Source organism: Corvus brachyrhynchos, unplaced genomic scaffold (assembly GCF_000691975.1).
Source record: "Corvus brachyrhynchos isolate BGI_N302 unplaced genomic scaffold, ASM69197v1 scaffold21, whole genome shotgun sequence".
NCBI classification, from domain to species: Eukaryota; Metazoa; Chordata; class Aves; order Passeriformes; family Corvidae; genus Corvus; species Corvus brachyrhynchos.
In genome coordinates this window covers 2943161-2958506 of record NW_008236924.1, presented here as the reverse complement: position 1 = coordinate 2958506, position 15346 = coordinate 2943161, and the positions used below count along the sequence as shown (strand labels likewise).

General features: G+C 40.8%; 1 protein-coding gene across 1 annotated transcript in view; it reads right to left on the bottom strand.

Moving 5' to 3' along the window:
- ITK (IL2 inducible T-cell kinase) overlaps window positions 1-7123 on the bottom strand; it is a 25876-nt gene extending 18753 nt beyond the window's left edge. Inside the window, exon 1 of the mRNA XM_008628955.2 lies at window positions 6798-7123. Coding sequence (XP_008627177.1) covers window positions 6798-6968 — 171 coding nt within the window. The 5' untranslated portion in view covers window positions 6969-7123. The remainder of the gene's footprint in view (window positions 1-6797) is intronic.
- Window positions 7124-15346: the final 8223 nt, after the last annotated feature.

The window sequence follows — 15346 nt, the reverse complement described above, 5'->3', positions numbered from 1 at the left end:
TTTTTTTTTTTGGTAAGAATCTGAGCCAAACTTCATTCCCTGTTTTCACTGATTGCCTTGAATAAAAAGAGCAATTCTTAATTGGTGATTTAGTAGATGAAGGATCTTTGCTTTGACCCTGTGTCACCTGTTCCCTGTCCCTCTGCTCTAGCTGGGCTTGGTGTTCAGCCTGGACAGAGGCAGCAGCCGATTTTGAGGGTTGTGAAAGGTGGAACTCCCCATGGCAGAGAGCTCAACTGGCTTGGTGACCTTCAGCCTTTTAAACGAGTGACGTGCTCCTGACCTCTCAAGGACTTCTCTTCAGACCTTGCTGAGCTTCTGAAAGAATTTGGAAAGGAATTTCTTGATGTAGAAATAGTAACGAGAAGCTTATGAGATATCACTGGAACAAGACGGAATTATTTTTAATGGTAGATCTCCTGCTAAAGTATTTTTCCACCAACCAAAAGACTTGAGCTTGAACTTGAGCTTGAACCTCCTTGAACACTGTGTGGACACAATTACTTTCTATCTCTTATCATATTCCTTATCTGTGGAATGTGGAAGGACATCAAGGACTGTTGGATGCTGGATTCATAGCAACTTTGCCTGGACGCTATCTTCGATCGGTATTTAGGGCATTTTCTCATTAGGAACACTGATAGTTTCAGGGTTTATGGGAAATAAAACTGTAACCAATTTTTAAATGAAATCTGAAAACTAAATTGAGCAAATTGATTTTTAAAAGAAAGTTGTAAGGGATTTTGCATTTTCTGTCATGCTAACTGTTCTAAAGGAAAATTGGAGAATCCCATCGCTAATAATGGGATTTTCTGTAGAATTCTGGCTGTTGTGTTTTAATACCTCCAATGTATTTTGTTATATTTGATATTCAAATCCCTAAATGTGTCTGCTTGTCTTACCTGTCCATCGTGACTATTTTGTCCTTCAACTTGAACTAAAAGAATAACTATTTTTTTTTTTTACTGCTGTTTTCACATCTAAAGAACATGAAGGTGTTTTAGGGGTGGGCACACCCTGGATGCAGAGTGTACAGAATTGTGTTAAATAACAAAACCATCTGCAACTGGTGCTTAAGATGCCTCCATTCAACTATTTACTATCCTTACACAGTCCTACAGACCCAATCCAGCCTTGTTTTTCCACCAAATCCAATTCCAAAGTTCACTTTGGCTCAGGTCTTGTGAGAGATGGTTATCAGAGTGCACAGCCCTAGTATCAGCACAAGTGGTTGGACAAGAAAATCAATGCCATCATCAAGAAACAGAAGAGGGGAAAAAAAGGAAGATTCTTGGCTTTCAAATGAGCTTTTTAATATGATGGAAATAAGTCTTTTATGTTACATAAAAGCACATGGAACAGCTCCTGAATACCATATTAGTTTCTTCAAAGCTATTCTTGACTCCAGCAAAGACTGGGAGCAGTGGATTGCAGTGAATGAAGGATTCAGTGAAAGAAAAGAAGCTAAATTAAATCAACTATATGACAACACTTTTTAAAGAAAAAAAAAATTTAAGCTTTAAGGCCAAAATTAAAATTCAGCCAGAAAGGATGAAAGAGTATAAAGCAACAGGCAGGCATTACAATAAAATAAGTTACAATGTTGATTACAATATAAAGCAAAGTCAAAGGCACTGGGAGCAAAAGATGGCCACAATAGAGAAGTCTAGTAAAAGGTAACTATTAGAAAACCTCATATTTATAGTTGTATATTCAAATTAGGAGGCATTCCTTCCCTCTTAAAGATATAAAAGAAAACATGGGTTGAAGATTTTGCTACACCCTCCTCCATGTTCTCTAACAGAAGCAAGATTTGAGCTTTGTAATTTAAACAAAATGGAAGTATCGGACATCTGCTGCGGAAACATTGCTCAGAAGGAATTTTAAAAAATTTTCTTCAAAAACTGAAGGCTAATAAATAGATAGAAAAGGACCTAGTAGGAGCAGAACTGGGCAAGTAGAAAATCATTATAATCATATTCTGGAAGATAACATTATTTATTCCAGGAAAAAGGAGCTATTTTTATTACCCCACTTTACCACACGCTTGTGTAGTTAGAAAGGCCACAGACACCAGACACAGAGAACCTGCATTTTACTCAAGGCAATCCTGTCTAGACAATATCACCACCCTGAATCAGGATGCTGCTGCAGGAGTCGTGAATGAGAATGGCAGTAGATGGGAACTTTGCAAATATCCACACAAACATTGGATAAGATCATCGGAATAGGCTGCCGGAAGATGTGGAATCTCTGTCCTTGGCTTGGAAGCAGTGGCCAGTCAATGTTACAGCCAACTTGTTCTGGTGTTGGTGGCAGTCCTGCTCTGAGTGTTGATCTTATCCTGGCAAGAAGTCTGACTAAAGGAATTTAAGAAGTGCTCTCCAACCAGCATTACCATGATTCTGCGATTTCACAATAGAAAGGAGGCTCATTGTGACAAGCAATATCAACTTCATCCTCCCTCAACTCCAGTGATACAATTTGGATTATTAAAAATTCATGTTAAGTTTTCAGAGATTTACTAGACATTAAGGCACAGGTTTGTACTTTTCCTCCATCTTATTTAGGGTTGCATTGATTTTATTACATAAAAATTCATTGAAATGGGTGATGCAGGCAGATGCCAAGCCTGACTTCTTTGTGGGTGATACGTGTATTATTAATAAATTAGTTGGAGATATGCACCAGAAAACAAATGGTATTGCATATTCTGGCAAGCAAACAGTACTAGTTAATAAATACATGACAAGTTATGAAGAATGGCATATCTAGTCAGATGTATTTCTTTGGAAGGTAATCTTTAAAACCATAACTAAATTCCCTTTAGGTGAGGACTGCAGCTTCATGACTGCTAAGGTATTCAGAAGACACAAAGCAATGAGAAATGGTATGAATGGCCACCCTAACTTAACAAGAATACCAGAATGGAGATCTTCAGAAGAAAAGTTTTAGTCTGTTTGCATTGGAATCTTGGGGAGAAAACCAAGTCTTTCCATGGCAGGATGGACAAGTCGGATTCTGTGTAAGAATAATCAAGGTGAAAAGGACTGGCCTGAGGAGCAAAGCACTGCTTTTGTTCCCGTGGGTAGCTGGACTGCTGCAAGCAACCCAACGTGTAGATAATGCTACAGAGCAGCTGGAGCATTTCTGGGATGCTGATAAAAGTCTTTTCAGCCAAGTTTATCCATTTGTTCTCATGTAGCAAGAGACTGAAAGCAGATTTCAAGGCATGCTAAGTGCCATCTTTGCCATCTTTATATGTGAGTATCAAAGATCTGAATGAAAGAGCCCAGGACAAGGCTGGCTCATTCTATGTGACCTCCTGGGCATCTGACCAGTGTAGGAAGAATTGTGCTGATGTAAATGAAAAGAGAACTTGGCCTTTTCTGGTTGAGCATTTCATTGCTGCCTGTATAAGCTGGACTAATAATAGCCCACAAGTGCATGAAGATATAAAATTTCAAAATATTTATGTGCCTGAGGGATTTACCAAGAACCATAAGCTGTTGGGTGAAGGGGATACAGATAACTCAGCAGTTTAAATACTTTTTCTGAGTCTAAGTAAGGACATTTGAAACTCTGTCCCAGACACCTCCCCAAAAGGATTCACTTCTCTGCTGCTTTTGCAGTGCAGCAGGTGTACCCTGAGAGTATCACAGTGTCCGTGTTATCCATTATTGTGGAGAGGATCAAACTCATTGAAATAGTTAAAATTATTACTCCCATGAGCTTGTTTACTCACATGTACCATAGCTACAAAGTCAGACCCTGAAACAAATAATTTTTGCCTGTGGAATTGATTTGCATGTTATAATAAAGGCACTTCTGATGTCTTTTAGCCGGGACGGGGGCTGAATATCAGCTGTGCCTGTTATCAGGGCTTTGCTTTATGTTAAGACAGCCCTGCATTGTGCACTGCATAATGAATTCCAGAAAACACAGCTTCTTATTGTTGACAGTTATTGGGGGCTCATTCTCCTAATGAGACATGTAAATGTCTTTCATTAACATTAAGGGCGACTGTGTGCTTGGCCCCTGAGGAGAACAGTGCTCTCTGTCAGCTGTGGCAGAAAGATGAAAATTACAATGAAAATGCCATTACAGTTATTGCAAAAAATCTGCCTTTAAGATGTCAATTGTCTGGACAGCTTTGGGTATCATTTGCAGAATTATCCCTGTACCCTCTTGGTCTGCTTATTTCCTTGTTTTGGACTGATACAATAAATTCTTAAATGTCTTTTTATACCCATGATTTAAAAATACAGAGGCTTAACACTTAAGTGTGTACTTTACTTTAAGTCATCCAACTGAAATCAGTGGGATTCTCAAACTTTCAAGCAGTTCAGTAGTTGTTTTACCTGACTTTATGCCTGGGCTGTTGTTACTGACTGACCAAGGACTGGAGAGGTGAGTACTGTACATCACGAAACTCTTGAGTACAGGAATCCACCAGACAGGTTTGTAAGGGGTCCTTGAAGAAACTCATTGAAAACTCTTAGAGAAAACATCCCCAGACATTTTCCTTAAAAAATACATGCTTTAAAAGCCCAGACATTTTCTGGGCCTGTCCATCTGTCAGTCCATATAGCACCTGTGGATGCTCCCCATCCCTGCAGCCAGCTGGCAGAGAACAGCGATGTCCCTAAACCTCCAGAGCAGGGCCACATGCAAACTGCAATGGTGACAGCCTGTGCTGACCCCTGCCAGCTCCAGAAATGACCTGAGAGAGTCCTTGTGGAGCAGAGCCAAGCCTGTGCCAGGGACTGCACCAGAGAACGAGCACCACAGATCATCGATTTCAACACCTGCACATGGTCCCTGGTCCTGGTGCTCTCCTGGGAATGGCACAGCCCATGTGCTGGGCAGGGATGGTTGGAATCCTCCCTCCACAGGCTGTGAACTCAGGTGCTGTGGCTTCCCTCCATTCTGAGCACAAAACAAGATGGTTCTTGCACGGGCTGCCCTACTCTTTCCTCTCCAGAACAGCAATGACCTGACCATGCAGAGATCTCACCAGGATGCTCTAATTTTGATTACCGAAGAGGCTAATGATTGATTGGCTCTGGGAGTATTTCACAGGACAAATTCTTTTCTCTCTACTTTGTGTGAAATTCTTTTCATGTAACAATCTGATTTTGACAGTTTGCATGAGAAAAAATCAGCATTTCATGAAGAATCAGCCCTGTGATCACAAATGTACCCACACCCCCTCAAATGTGCACAAGGTTCTAAAGTTGCACATGTGTTTACCTACACGTCCACACATATATAATATGTGCATGTTTAAAATACATAATATATACGATTAAGTGGATAATACACCAAACCCTCATCTCACCTAAATGGCCTTTTGGAAGACTAGGTGGGAAATTTTCCAAAAACACAGTGTGTGAAGTCTATGCCCCACTGAAAGGCACTGAGTCAAATTTTCCAAACTATTTCAGTCACTAAAAATGCTGACAAAACACCTACTGCAAAAGTATCTAGGCAGAGTGTATGTTGAGTTAATCTCAAGTCCACCAACTCAGAAAGCACCAAGAAAATCTAGTTGTGAAGATTTCTCTAAACACCTACAGCAAAATCATTTAGATGCTTTTCAGAATTCAACCCTGAATAATTGAGTGGAACAGTTAAAATGGAATTTAAAATCTTCATACAATGGCATTTGAAAAATAGTTTGGAGAACAGACAAAGAGAGTCTCAGACCATATACAGTCACAGTATCCAGCAATGAACAGTGCCCTGTTTAAAATGGAGGTGAGAAAAACATGGACTATAAAACAAAAGCAAGAAAAACATTTCATTGGGCATATTTGAGAGGACTAACACACAGCTAAAAATTACTGGTAACCTTCAAAGCTGGTTTATAACCCCAAATAGGTTGTGATAAAATACGATGGCACATCATACTTTTCTTGTTGGGTTCTGTTTCTACTTAATTTTCTGCAACTGAGCAAGATCAGATGGTCTGAAGTTGCGAGTGCAGGATCCAAGGCAGCACAGTCCCAGTTCTGCTCTGCCTACAGGAACAGTGCCTAAACATAATGGATTAACAGCACATTCAGTGACTGTTGGAAAACAAGCAAGATTATTTACGACCGTAACTAGGCTCAGCAAACATCCAGCTAAATAGAAGGAAGTAATTCTCACTTCACTAGAGCAATAAACACAATGGGGTGCACAGATTGACTTCTAATTTTCTTCATATTTAGCAAATCAGCAAAATGCAAACTTAGGGAAACAAAGCCTGCCCTGAGCCTGGTTCTCATCATCACAGCCCATCTGAAGCTAGCTCCAAAGACTACACGTTACATGTGGCAGCTGAATTTATTTTAAAATGGAAGACGGATCTCGTACCAGCCATCAGCCTGATGCCCTGAAGAAAAGAATGAGAGTGAAGATCTGGGGATTACTTTTTCACAGATAGAATCAGGGTACACTTGTGACCTTCACAATAAGCCTCTCCAGGTCACCCACTGTGAAGCGCCACGCACAGGATCACAGCTCTTACACACACTGGTTATAACAGCCCGTGCCAAATTCCTATAACAAAACTAGATCCTTCCTATAAATTGGCAAAGTAGTCTTATTCCTCCATTCACACCAAATGCCCACTGATCAGAAGCTCTAAATGACCCATTTGACCTATTTTCAGTGCATGGTGCTGTTGAAAGGACCAGAAAAGTTAACAAAATTTAACATAGATTACCCCTCCAACCATTAGCATCCTTCCCTCCCTTTAAGAAATTTCATCCTTCCTTCCATTACTCTGAGAGAGAAAAGGACTGACGTACCCCGTGGCGATGTTCGTAGTAAGCCAGCTTGGATTTGGTCAAGACAAAGAAGCGTACTTTAAAGTTGGAGGGTGAAGTTCTTCTCTTCTGCTGGGATTTCTTGATCAGCAGTTCCTCCAGGAGCACACAGTTATTCATGGCTGAGCCAAGAATGTTTGTCTCCCAGGACATGGGAAGTCTACGCTGTGTGCCCCGTCAAAGAAAGAAACACGAGAAAGAAGAGAAGACAGTTAATTAAAAAAAAAAAAAGTGTTCAAGAGGCGGTGTAGGTGCTTTGAGATTTATCTTCCCATCTACAGCAAAGCTTCCTTTCTGCCAGACCATAACCACATCCTCTCTGAAGTCATAAAACGAACAGCACATGTTGAAATATACGCTAAGGTAAATGTTGTGGAAAAAAATAACACTTGAGGGACATGCAGTAGATGTGAATCAATGATTAAGGATTAATTAAAGGGGCATGGCATGATTAAGCATCTCTCTCCTACTCGCTCATCTGGTAAATACAGTTAGAAATGCACGCGCCCAACATGGACATGCAGGATGAGTGTCCCTGCTGTCCTCCTAGAAGTAGGTCATGCATCCATATTTCTTTAGTGAAGGAATGATGCCTTTCCATTTAGAGTATTTAACACAGGGATTTCATACAATGGATTTTGAGGGGGTTCCCCATGTAATGATTTAGTTGACAAGGTGGTGTTCAGGTGAAGGTTGGACTTGATGGTCCTGGAGGTCTTTTCCAGCCTTAATGATTCTGTGATAACATGAAAATTCCTACTATGTAAGCAAAGAAATTATATCTACAATATACTTGTATCAGGAATGATAAATATTTGCAGCTGGTAGATATTTAAACTGACAATTACAATAACCGACAATTAATTAATTATCAATGGTTACTTTTACTTAGGGATTACTGACTGCTTCAGGTGCATCTGATGAGGCTGTGGCTGGATGCTGCAGGAGGCACAGGCACAACATGCCCTCTGTGGATGCCATCAAGGCCAGTGTCATCAGCAGTGAAATGGGCACAAACACCCAACCAAGCACATCTGGTTTCCTCAGGCCTCCAGAGCACCATTCAGGGCAGTCAGCACCAGGCTAATTATAGAATTATGAAAAAATTATTATGTATCTAATGCAGTAGTACAACAGTACTGTTCTACTTTAAAACAAATGTAATTCATTTTTCTCTGCTCTTTAATTTTTAATATTTTGTGTATTTTTTGTATTATTGATGTATGATTGTATTGCTGATAGTATTGGGGCTTGGAGAGATGGAGTCTGGTGGAACGTGGGTAAACAGCAAGATAAAAGAAGTATTTTCATTAGTTTGATATTTCTGAAAATAATTCCAGTGATGAAAAATCATTTATTGGTGCTGAGTTTAATGTAGCATTAGGGTATAAGGAGGCAGCTCCCTACTGCTGATGTATTTTTAGACTGTTTGCAAGCTCAAAAGAAGATGCTAGATTTATTTTAAATACAGTTCACGAGGAAAAAAATACCAGAACAAATATCAGAATTGCAAAAAAGTGAAGATTTGGATTTGTTTTAGGGCAGTTCACAGACTGAGGTGGGAACCATAGAATATACTGTTTATCTTTCCCCAAAAAAAGTGGCATATCCCTTCCTTGCTTTATATTTTTTAGGCAGTAGGCTCAAGGGATCATTTAATGTTCCTTGCCAATTTTGTTCAATGCTAATTAAGAACCTGCATTTGCCATAAAACCACAATTTAAATATAGCACTTAATGAACAGATTTGTAGAGACTTTGTTGAAGGCAATGCAGAACCATAGGACAGAAACAAGGACAAACTGAAGCTGTTTGCGCAGCTGATGCCTATAAAAAATAAAAATAAAAAATAAAAAATAAAAAATAAAAATAAAAAATAAAAATAAAAATAGTTGTCTTGCTGAAGACAAGATGCAGCAGGTATTGAAACATTTGTCATGCTGAAGTCCAGAAAACCTCTGCTTCGTTCTCGGCAGAGTGACTGAGTGCCAAGAAACCCTTGTGGTGAGATGACACAAGTGTGTGATCTCCTAAAAAAGCATCACTGCTGTCAAGGGGGATTTCATACCTATTTGTAGCCTAGGATCAATGCTCAGGCCAAATTTTCCAATTCTTCTACAAGCCAGTCTGCCTCATGCAGTAGACGTGTACCAAATACGCAGAGTTTGATATGAGTTTTCTAGAATTGAGCCTTGTGTGAGCAGCAGGTATTTGGATAAATTCCAGACCCTGCACCTCCAAAATATAGGACCACCTTTGTGTGCTCATAAATTTCTTTATGCTTGAGAATTTGCTGGTTTAAATTATGCTCAGAGATAATTTTTTGGTAATAAATAAAAAAAATGTGCAGTAGGATGCCCTGATAAACTTACAGATTTCACTGTGCTTGTAACACTGAATTATCCCCAAAAAGATTTGGACCTTGATCAACAAGTATTTCACTTGATTTGTGTCAGTACAGATGAGTTTATAATGACAGTTTTTAGTGGCATTGCATTTTTAGCTAGTAACACGTATTTAGTACTATGACTCCTTCTAGTCTCTTCTTCACACTAACTGTAGTTAGTGTGCAGTTAGCCTTATCAGAAAACTGAACATAAATAGAAATACAAGGGTGTGGCATTGCAGCTCTACAGAAGAAGCAAGAAGCAGAGGACAGCGGAGAGTTGAGAAGCCAACATGGAGACGTCTGAGGGGAGTGATGCTGCTGGAGATGGAGGATGTGGGAGGAGAGGAGATTAACCAAGGTGGTGAGTAGTGGGGGGAGAGCTAAGAAATTCTTTGAACATAGTGACTGGCAGCTTGATTTGTTCATGAGATAAGAGATGAGTTCTCAGAGGGACACAGAGAAGGGAGCAATTTGATCAAATACACAGATAGGGGGCTTGGCAACTGCACTTCATTTGGTGCAAATATGGCATGATGTGGCACCATGTCTGACAGGAAGGGGCTGTGAGGGACCAGATATAAGGTAAAAGAGAGAAACAAGGAGAAACTGAGAATATAGATTTGACACAACACATGCAGGAAGACGCACAAGAAAATAAGAAAATAATTGCAAGAAAATAATCATAGATTTTGTCTCAGAGTGTTAGAACTAGGAGGACTTAGCAGGAGGGATCAGCCACTCTGAGTTTTACATGGTTTAAAGTGAAGGTGGGCGAGCTAAGAGAGTAAACAGGGAAAAAATATGAATGACCCTGAGGCAGGAAACAAGTCAACACAGCCAGATTTGGTTAAGCATGGGATTTGATACAAACACAGATTTCATATAAACACAGATTTGAAATAAACACGGGTGTTGGTTTCAGTGAAAGCTGCTAACTAGTTCTGGTTTGCAATATCTTTGTCAGCTGATAACTCTGCTGAACTGGGGAGGAATGTAGGGGCTGCCATATTTTTGTATCCAATCTTGCCACAGATGTACCCCCTCATTTTTCTTTTTTCACTTTAATTCCAAACCCTATGTGTAGCAAGCACACAAATACTTGAGTGTAGCAAGCCAAAACCAGAAGCGAATGCTAAGTCTAAAGAATGTATAGCCAGGTTGACATGGATAAACAAAAACCATATGGTTTAAGAATTGTATTTATATTTAATTGTCCATTTAGGAGAGAGCAACCTGTTTAAGTGTATTTGAACTTCAAAGATCATTATTTCCTGACCAATTTTTAAATAGCATTCTTAGTTCCTTTCATGACATAAATAATTTGTCATTATCCATCTGGGTGAATAAAGGTTATAACCCTTTTAAAGAAGGCCTCAGGCACTGAAGTGCTTCAGGACCTTTCTACAGCAGAGTAGGATATATAACTAGATATAGATAGATAGATAGATAGATAGATAGATAGATAGATAGATAGATAAAAATGCACCACTTGCCTAGGACCAAGTGGCTGCAGAGCTGGAATATGTGAGGATATCTGCAGAGCTCTACACACAAACTACAAAGCCTTCCTGAAAAGGCTCCTCAGGAGGGCTGGAATATCCCATTCACACAAGTACCTCATTTCTGGAACCTGACCTTGTAGGATGGTAGAGTTCCACACTGAATGCTCCTTTCAAGAATTTTGGCAGCACTTTATATTGCACGGTACAGAAATTCTGTATCCTTAGTAGAAAAGAATTAAATATAACTGTCCTGAATATCTTAAAACCACTGTAAGACTAAACTTCAAGATGAGGGGTGATGAATTTTTTAGGTATACTACATCTTCTCTGCTTCAGTGCTTTTATAAACCTTGCTACCATGTATCCTTTGACACTTTTCTGTCCATACACAGGAAAATCTGAAATACTTGAAATTATTAAGATTGAAGTTTGAACTGCTGTGTGCTCTAAATACTCTTCTGTGCTGGGCAAGTTGAGGTTGCAGATAAAGTTCTTATCAACTGTGGCCTCAATGGACTCCCTTTTTTCTTTCAATCACCTTTGTTCTTTCCTTGCTACCTCCTGCAAACTGCTCCATCTCTGTTTAAAAAAAAAGTTATTTTATGGATTGGATTTTTTTCATAGGGGTTTTACCCAGATTATGCAGTTCTCACTTTGATTACTGAAGACTGTGAAAATCTCCCCACCCGCACATCCTGCTCTGATACTGAAGTTTATATCCTGAAGGCGGCAGAGAAATTTATAAAGTTAAATATAGATAATTTTTGTTGCTGTAAAAAAACCAGTCCGTAAGGCGGAAACTCTCTCTCCACTCTCATAAATTGACCTATATCCTTCTATCATGTGCAATATTTGGGTCAGGTTTACTGTCTGGGTGCCAGCTCTTCTTTTACACCAGCTGCTCAATATGATGATTATTACTCAACTTCCAAGCTTCCATAATTCAACCCATTTTGCTACTTAGCTTAGAGTGTGAGAAACTCTTATTTAGGTTACTCAGCTGTCTTGCTTCTTCGGCAGTTCATTACCACACCAATAAACATGGCTCCAGTAGACCCAAAGCACAAGACAGAAAGCTGCAGAAAGAGGGAAGAATTAGCCTGGTCTTTATGAGCCAGATGCATCCAGCTCTCCTCGAGGTCTTACAACTGCACCTTTGAATCTGTTCACACTGCTCCCAGTGACCCAGGGAGTTGCTCTTGTAGAAGCAGAGCAAGATTCTCCTGCGAACTGCTTGGGAGCCCTGGGAAAGTAGATGCCTTGTTCTGAGCATCTGCTGGGAGGATGTAGTGAATTATCCATCATTTGAATGCCTGAAGTGAATAACTCCCAGGGTTGGCAGTAACATAGAGAACATGTTTTATCCTGAAGAACTTGCACGGGGTTAGGACATGCTCTTCTGTGATGAAGGGACAATTAAGCCTTTCCTCAGCTGTTCTCACTTAGGCGAAAATCCAGAAAGGAAAACCGCGTTTCACGGGGGTCATACCCAAACTGGGAATTTGTTCCAGCTTCTTTTATTAGTGCCTGGCTATTGTGGTTCCTGTTTCTGTCTCCCTCTGAAGACAAAGGTGGGACTTGCACTGCTGGCAAAACATGCTGCAGATCCCACGGTTTACCCTGGCAATATGACATGTTTGCCATACCCAGGTCACTGATGGCTGGACAGGAATTGCTTCTTCCTGCCATGCAGATGCATTTTCTTTTGAGACATGTTCAAATAAGCACTTACCACAGGCATGTGAGCAAGAAAACACCCAGCATTAATGTCTGGCTTAAAAATCAGGTCGGGGGGCTGCTTCCAGAAACAACAGTACAACTACGAACATAGGAAAGAGTGCTGGCTGATTCTATCAAAATACACCTGGATTTTGAGCCCCATCAGTTTACTAATAATAGTGAGATACCTGGTTTATTGCTAAATAACCATGAAAGCTCTCTTCTGATCTTTGAATCTGTTTGAACCTTGTAACAGGCTGTAGAGCAAGAAACAGTTCAGCTGTCATTGCACTGCACTGCATGTTGGTGTGCCCCAGTTTTCACATGATGGGAATATTAAACTCCTTTCCTACATTAGCAGGTGTGCCAATAGGCTGCAGCTGATATTTTAGTCCAAGGAGTCAGGAAGAAAAGGCTGCACAGCTCTCCACTGCAAATTCATTAACTCCCAAAGCCACAGCGGGAGACAGGGAGATGGGAATTAACCACAGCAGATGGAGACATAAAGCTTGGTTAAGTCTCCTTCACCCCCAACAGACTCCTTTTCTCTCACCCTCCTCCCTGGTATATCCTGCAACAAAGCTTGTAACCAAAAAAGGAAATTCCTGAGCTCATTGCTTAACCAGGCTGTAAGGTATAACCATAACCTACACCCCACAAGAGACTGGAACTGAGTTTGACTTTGGGGCTGTTTTTCAGTCAACGTGAGAAAAGCACACACATTTATTTAATTATTTATTGTTTAGAGTGCAGTAGCAGCAAAAAAATGAAAGAAATCTGTTGTAGCACAGAAGAGAGCAGTGCTGTTCTAAGAGCATGCTTGAAAACGGGGTTTATATTTACTGTGCTTGTACAATGTTTGGATTCCAGTTCTGCTAAAATAACAGCATACTGCAATGGCACACACTGTACACACTGCTGCTGAATTAACAGAACTGGAGTGCCTGCTACTGAAACATGCCAATTTGCATAAAATTAGTTATGAAGAAAATGAAAATAAACTTAACCAAAGCTGTAAATTAAGATATTGAGTCTTCGAGGCAGAGAATGTCATGGTACTGCTTCACCATCTGCTGAGGGGTGTCCAAGTTCACTCCTACAAGTTGGAGATGATGTAGGAATTGTACTGTGTTATCAGTGGTAGACTTGTACTGGATAGTGTCCTTATTTCAGAAAAGAGCTGGAATGGAGCAGAAAGCAAACTGTAGAGTGCTACACTTGACACTCATCATCATTCTTAATTCCTCGTTTAGAACCACTGTAAGAAGTGTCAACAGCTCCCCGTGGGCTGGAAAGTGTCGTCCATGGGTCTTCTGAGAACCAGCCACACCACCAAGAACAAGACTGAAACATGCTTTTCTTATTTCATTAGCTGACATTATATCCCCTCTGTCTTGGCCACTGTCATACAGAAAATGAGTCAAGAATATCACAGAGATCAAATAAAAATCCAAGTGCTTGGCTCTCACTGCCTGCTCCTGTTTGAAGTCACAGCATTTCACATCCTTGCTGCATGGCTCACTGAGTGCAGGGCACTAGAGAAACAAGCTCAGATCCTGTAAAAAGAATGTGAAAGCAAAGTCTGGAAAGCCCAGTAAAACCAAAGGTTTGTTGGTACCTCCTACTACACGGGTTATTTCATTTCTGGAGGCGATGGCTTTTATTCCTTGCCCGTCTTTCCGAGTATGATGTAACAAGATGATTTGAGACAAGATAAGAGCTTTCTGCCACGGAAACGAGGAGAACCATTCCCCTCCCCATCTCCCCAGCCTCCTCCTTTCCTTCTGCCTATGCACTCTCCTCTCTCAAAAAGCTTGCCCTGATGCTCACAGGGTACACACCACAGTTCAGAAAAGCTGAAAACTTAACCCAGAAAAACTGCAGTAATGTTTTCTGTGGGGTTTGGGGCTGCATCAGTTTGCTTTGCAATCCAATGCCCGACGGTGATGGTACAAGCAGTGACAAGAAAGGGCTGCACGGCCAGTGCAGGGGCTGGAGGAGCAGCGAGGGAAGAAAGGAGAGAGGGATGAGGAAGAAGGAATAGGGGTGAAGGAATGAGACCTCCTTTTCTAAAGCAGAAACGTCTTAGTTACAGCATGGAGCTGCATCCTTGTCCGAATTCAATAAATTGCTTACAAATGAAAACAGATCAGCCTATTTTATAGGCAGGCTTGTATGCACTGTAGATTGTAAAGTGTAGCTTAGTTTGGAATATATAAATATTCAAGTCATTGTAAATTGTAAAGTGTAGCTTAGTTTGGAATATATAAATGTTCAGATATTCTGTAAAATGTGAGCCGTGCATCTTTTCAAGGTTTCTAGTCAAATAAATGTTAACTATTCTGGGTGTTCTTTGCATCTTTTTAGAAATAACTAACAGGATGCAAAGCAAGTATCATTCAGATGGAACTTTTTTGGGGCAGTGATCGATCTGGAAGAGTGAGTCTGTAAATGACACTGCGTGTGTGGCGATGGGTCCCGGTCACACCAAGGCCATTGCTGCCATCTGCTGAGGGAGAGAGAACAGCACAGAAACGGCCAACAATCCTTCCCTGCTGGCCATTCCAGGGAGAAAACCCTGCACAAGCGATGCCAGCAAGCCCAGCTCCACCTGATCCACGGAAAAACTTAAACCCGCGATGTTAACTTCAATTCCTCCTAGAAGAGAACTGAAACAAAAGCAACGGAACTCAACCGTTTGGCCACACTATGGTCAGATTTAGTGTATTCGGCTGCAGGAAAGCTGCAAACACTTCCCGGGGGACCTCAGAACTCTTTTCCAACCTAATTGATTCTGTTATTCTGTGATTTCTGTGATTCTGTGTCTCCCAGCAGCGGGGCCGCCCTGACCCAGCCCCAGCCCCGTCCACCACCGAGAGACGCCCAGCGGGTCTATCCCGCCCCGGCCGGGGCGGCGCACCC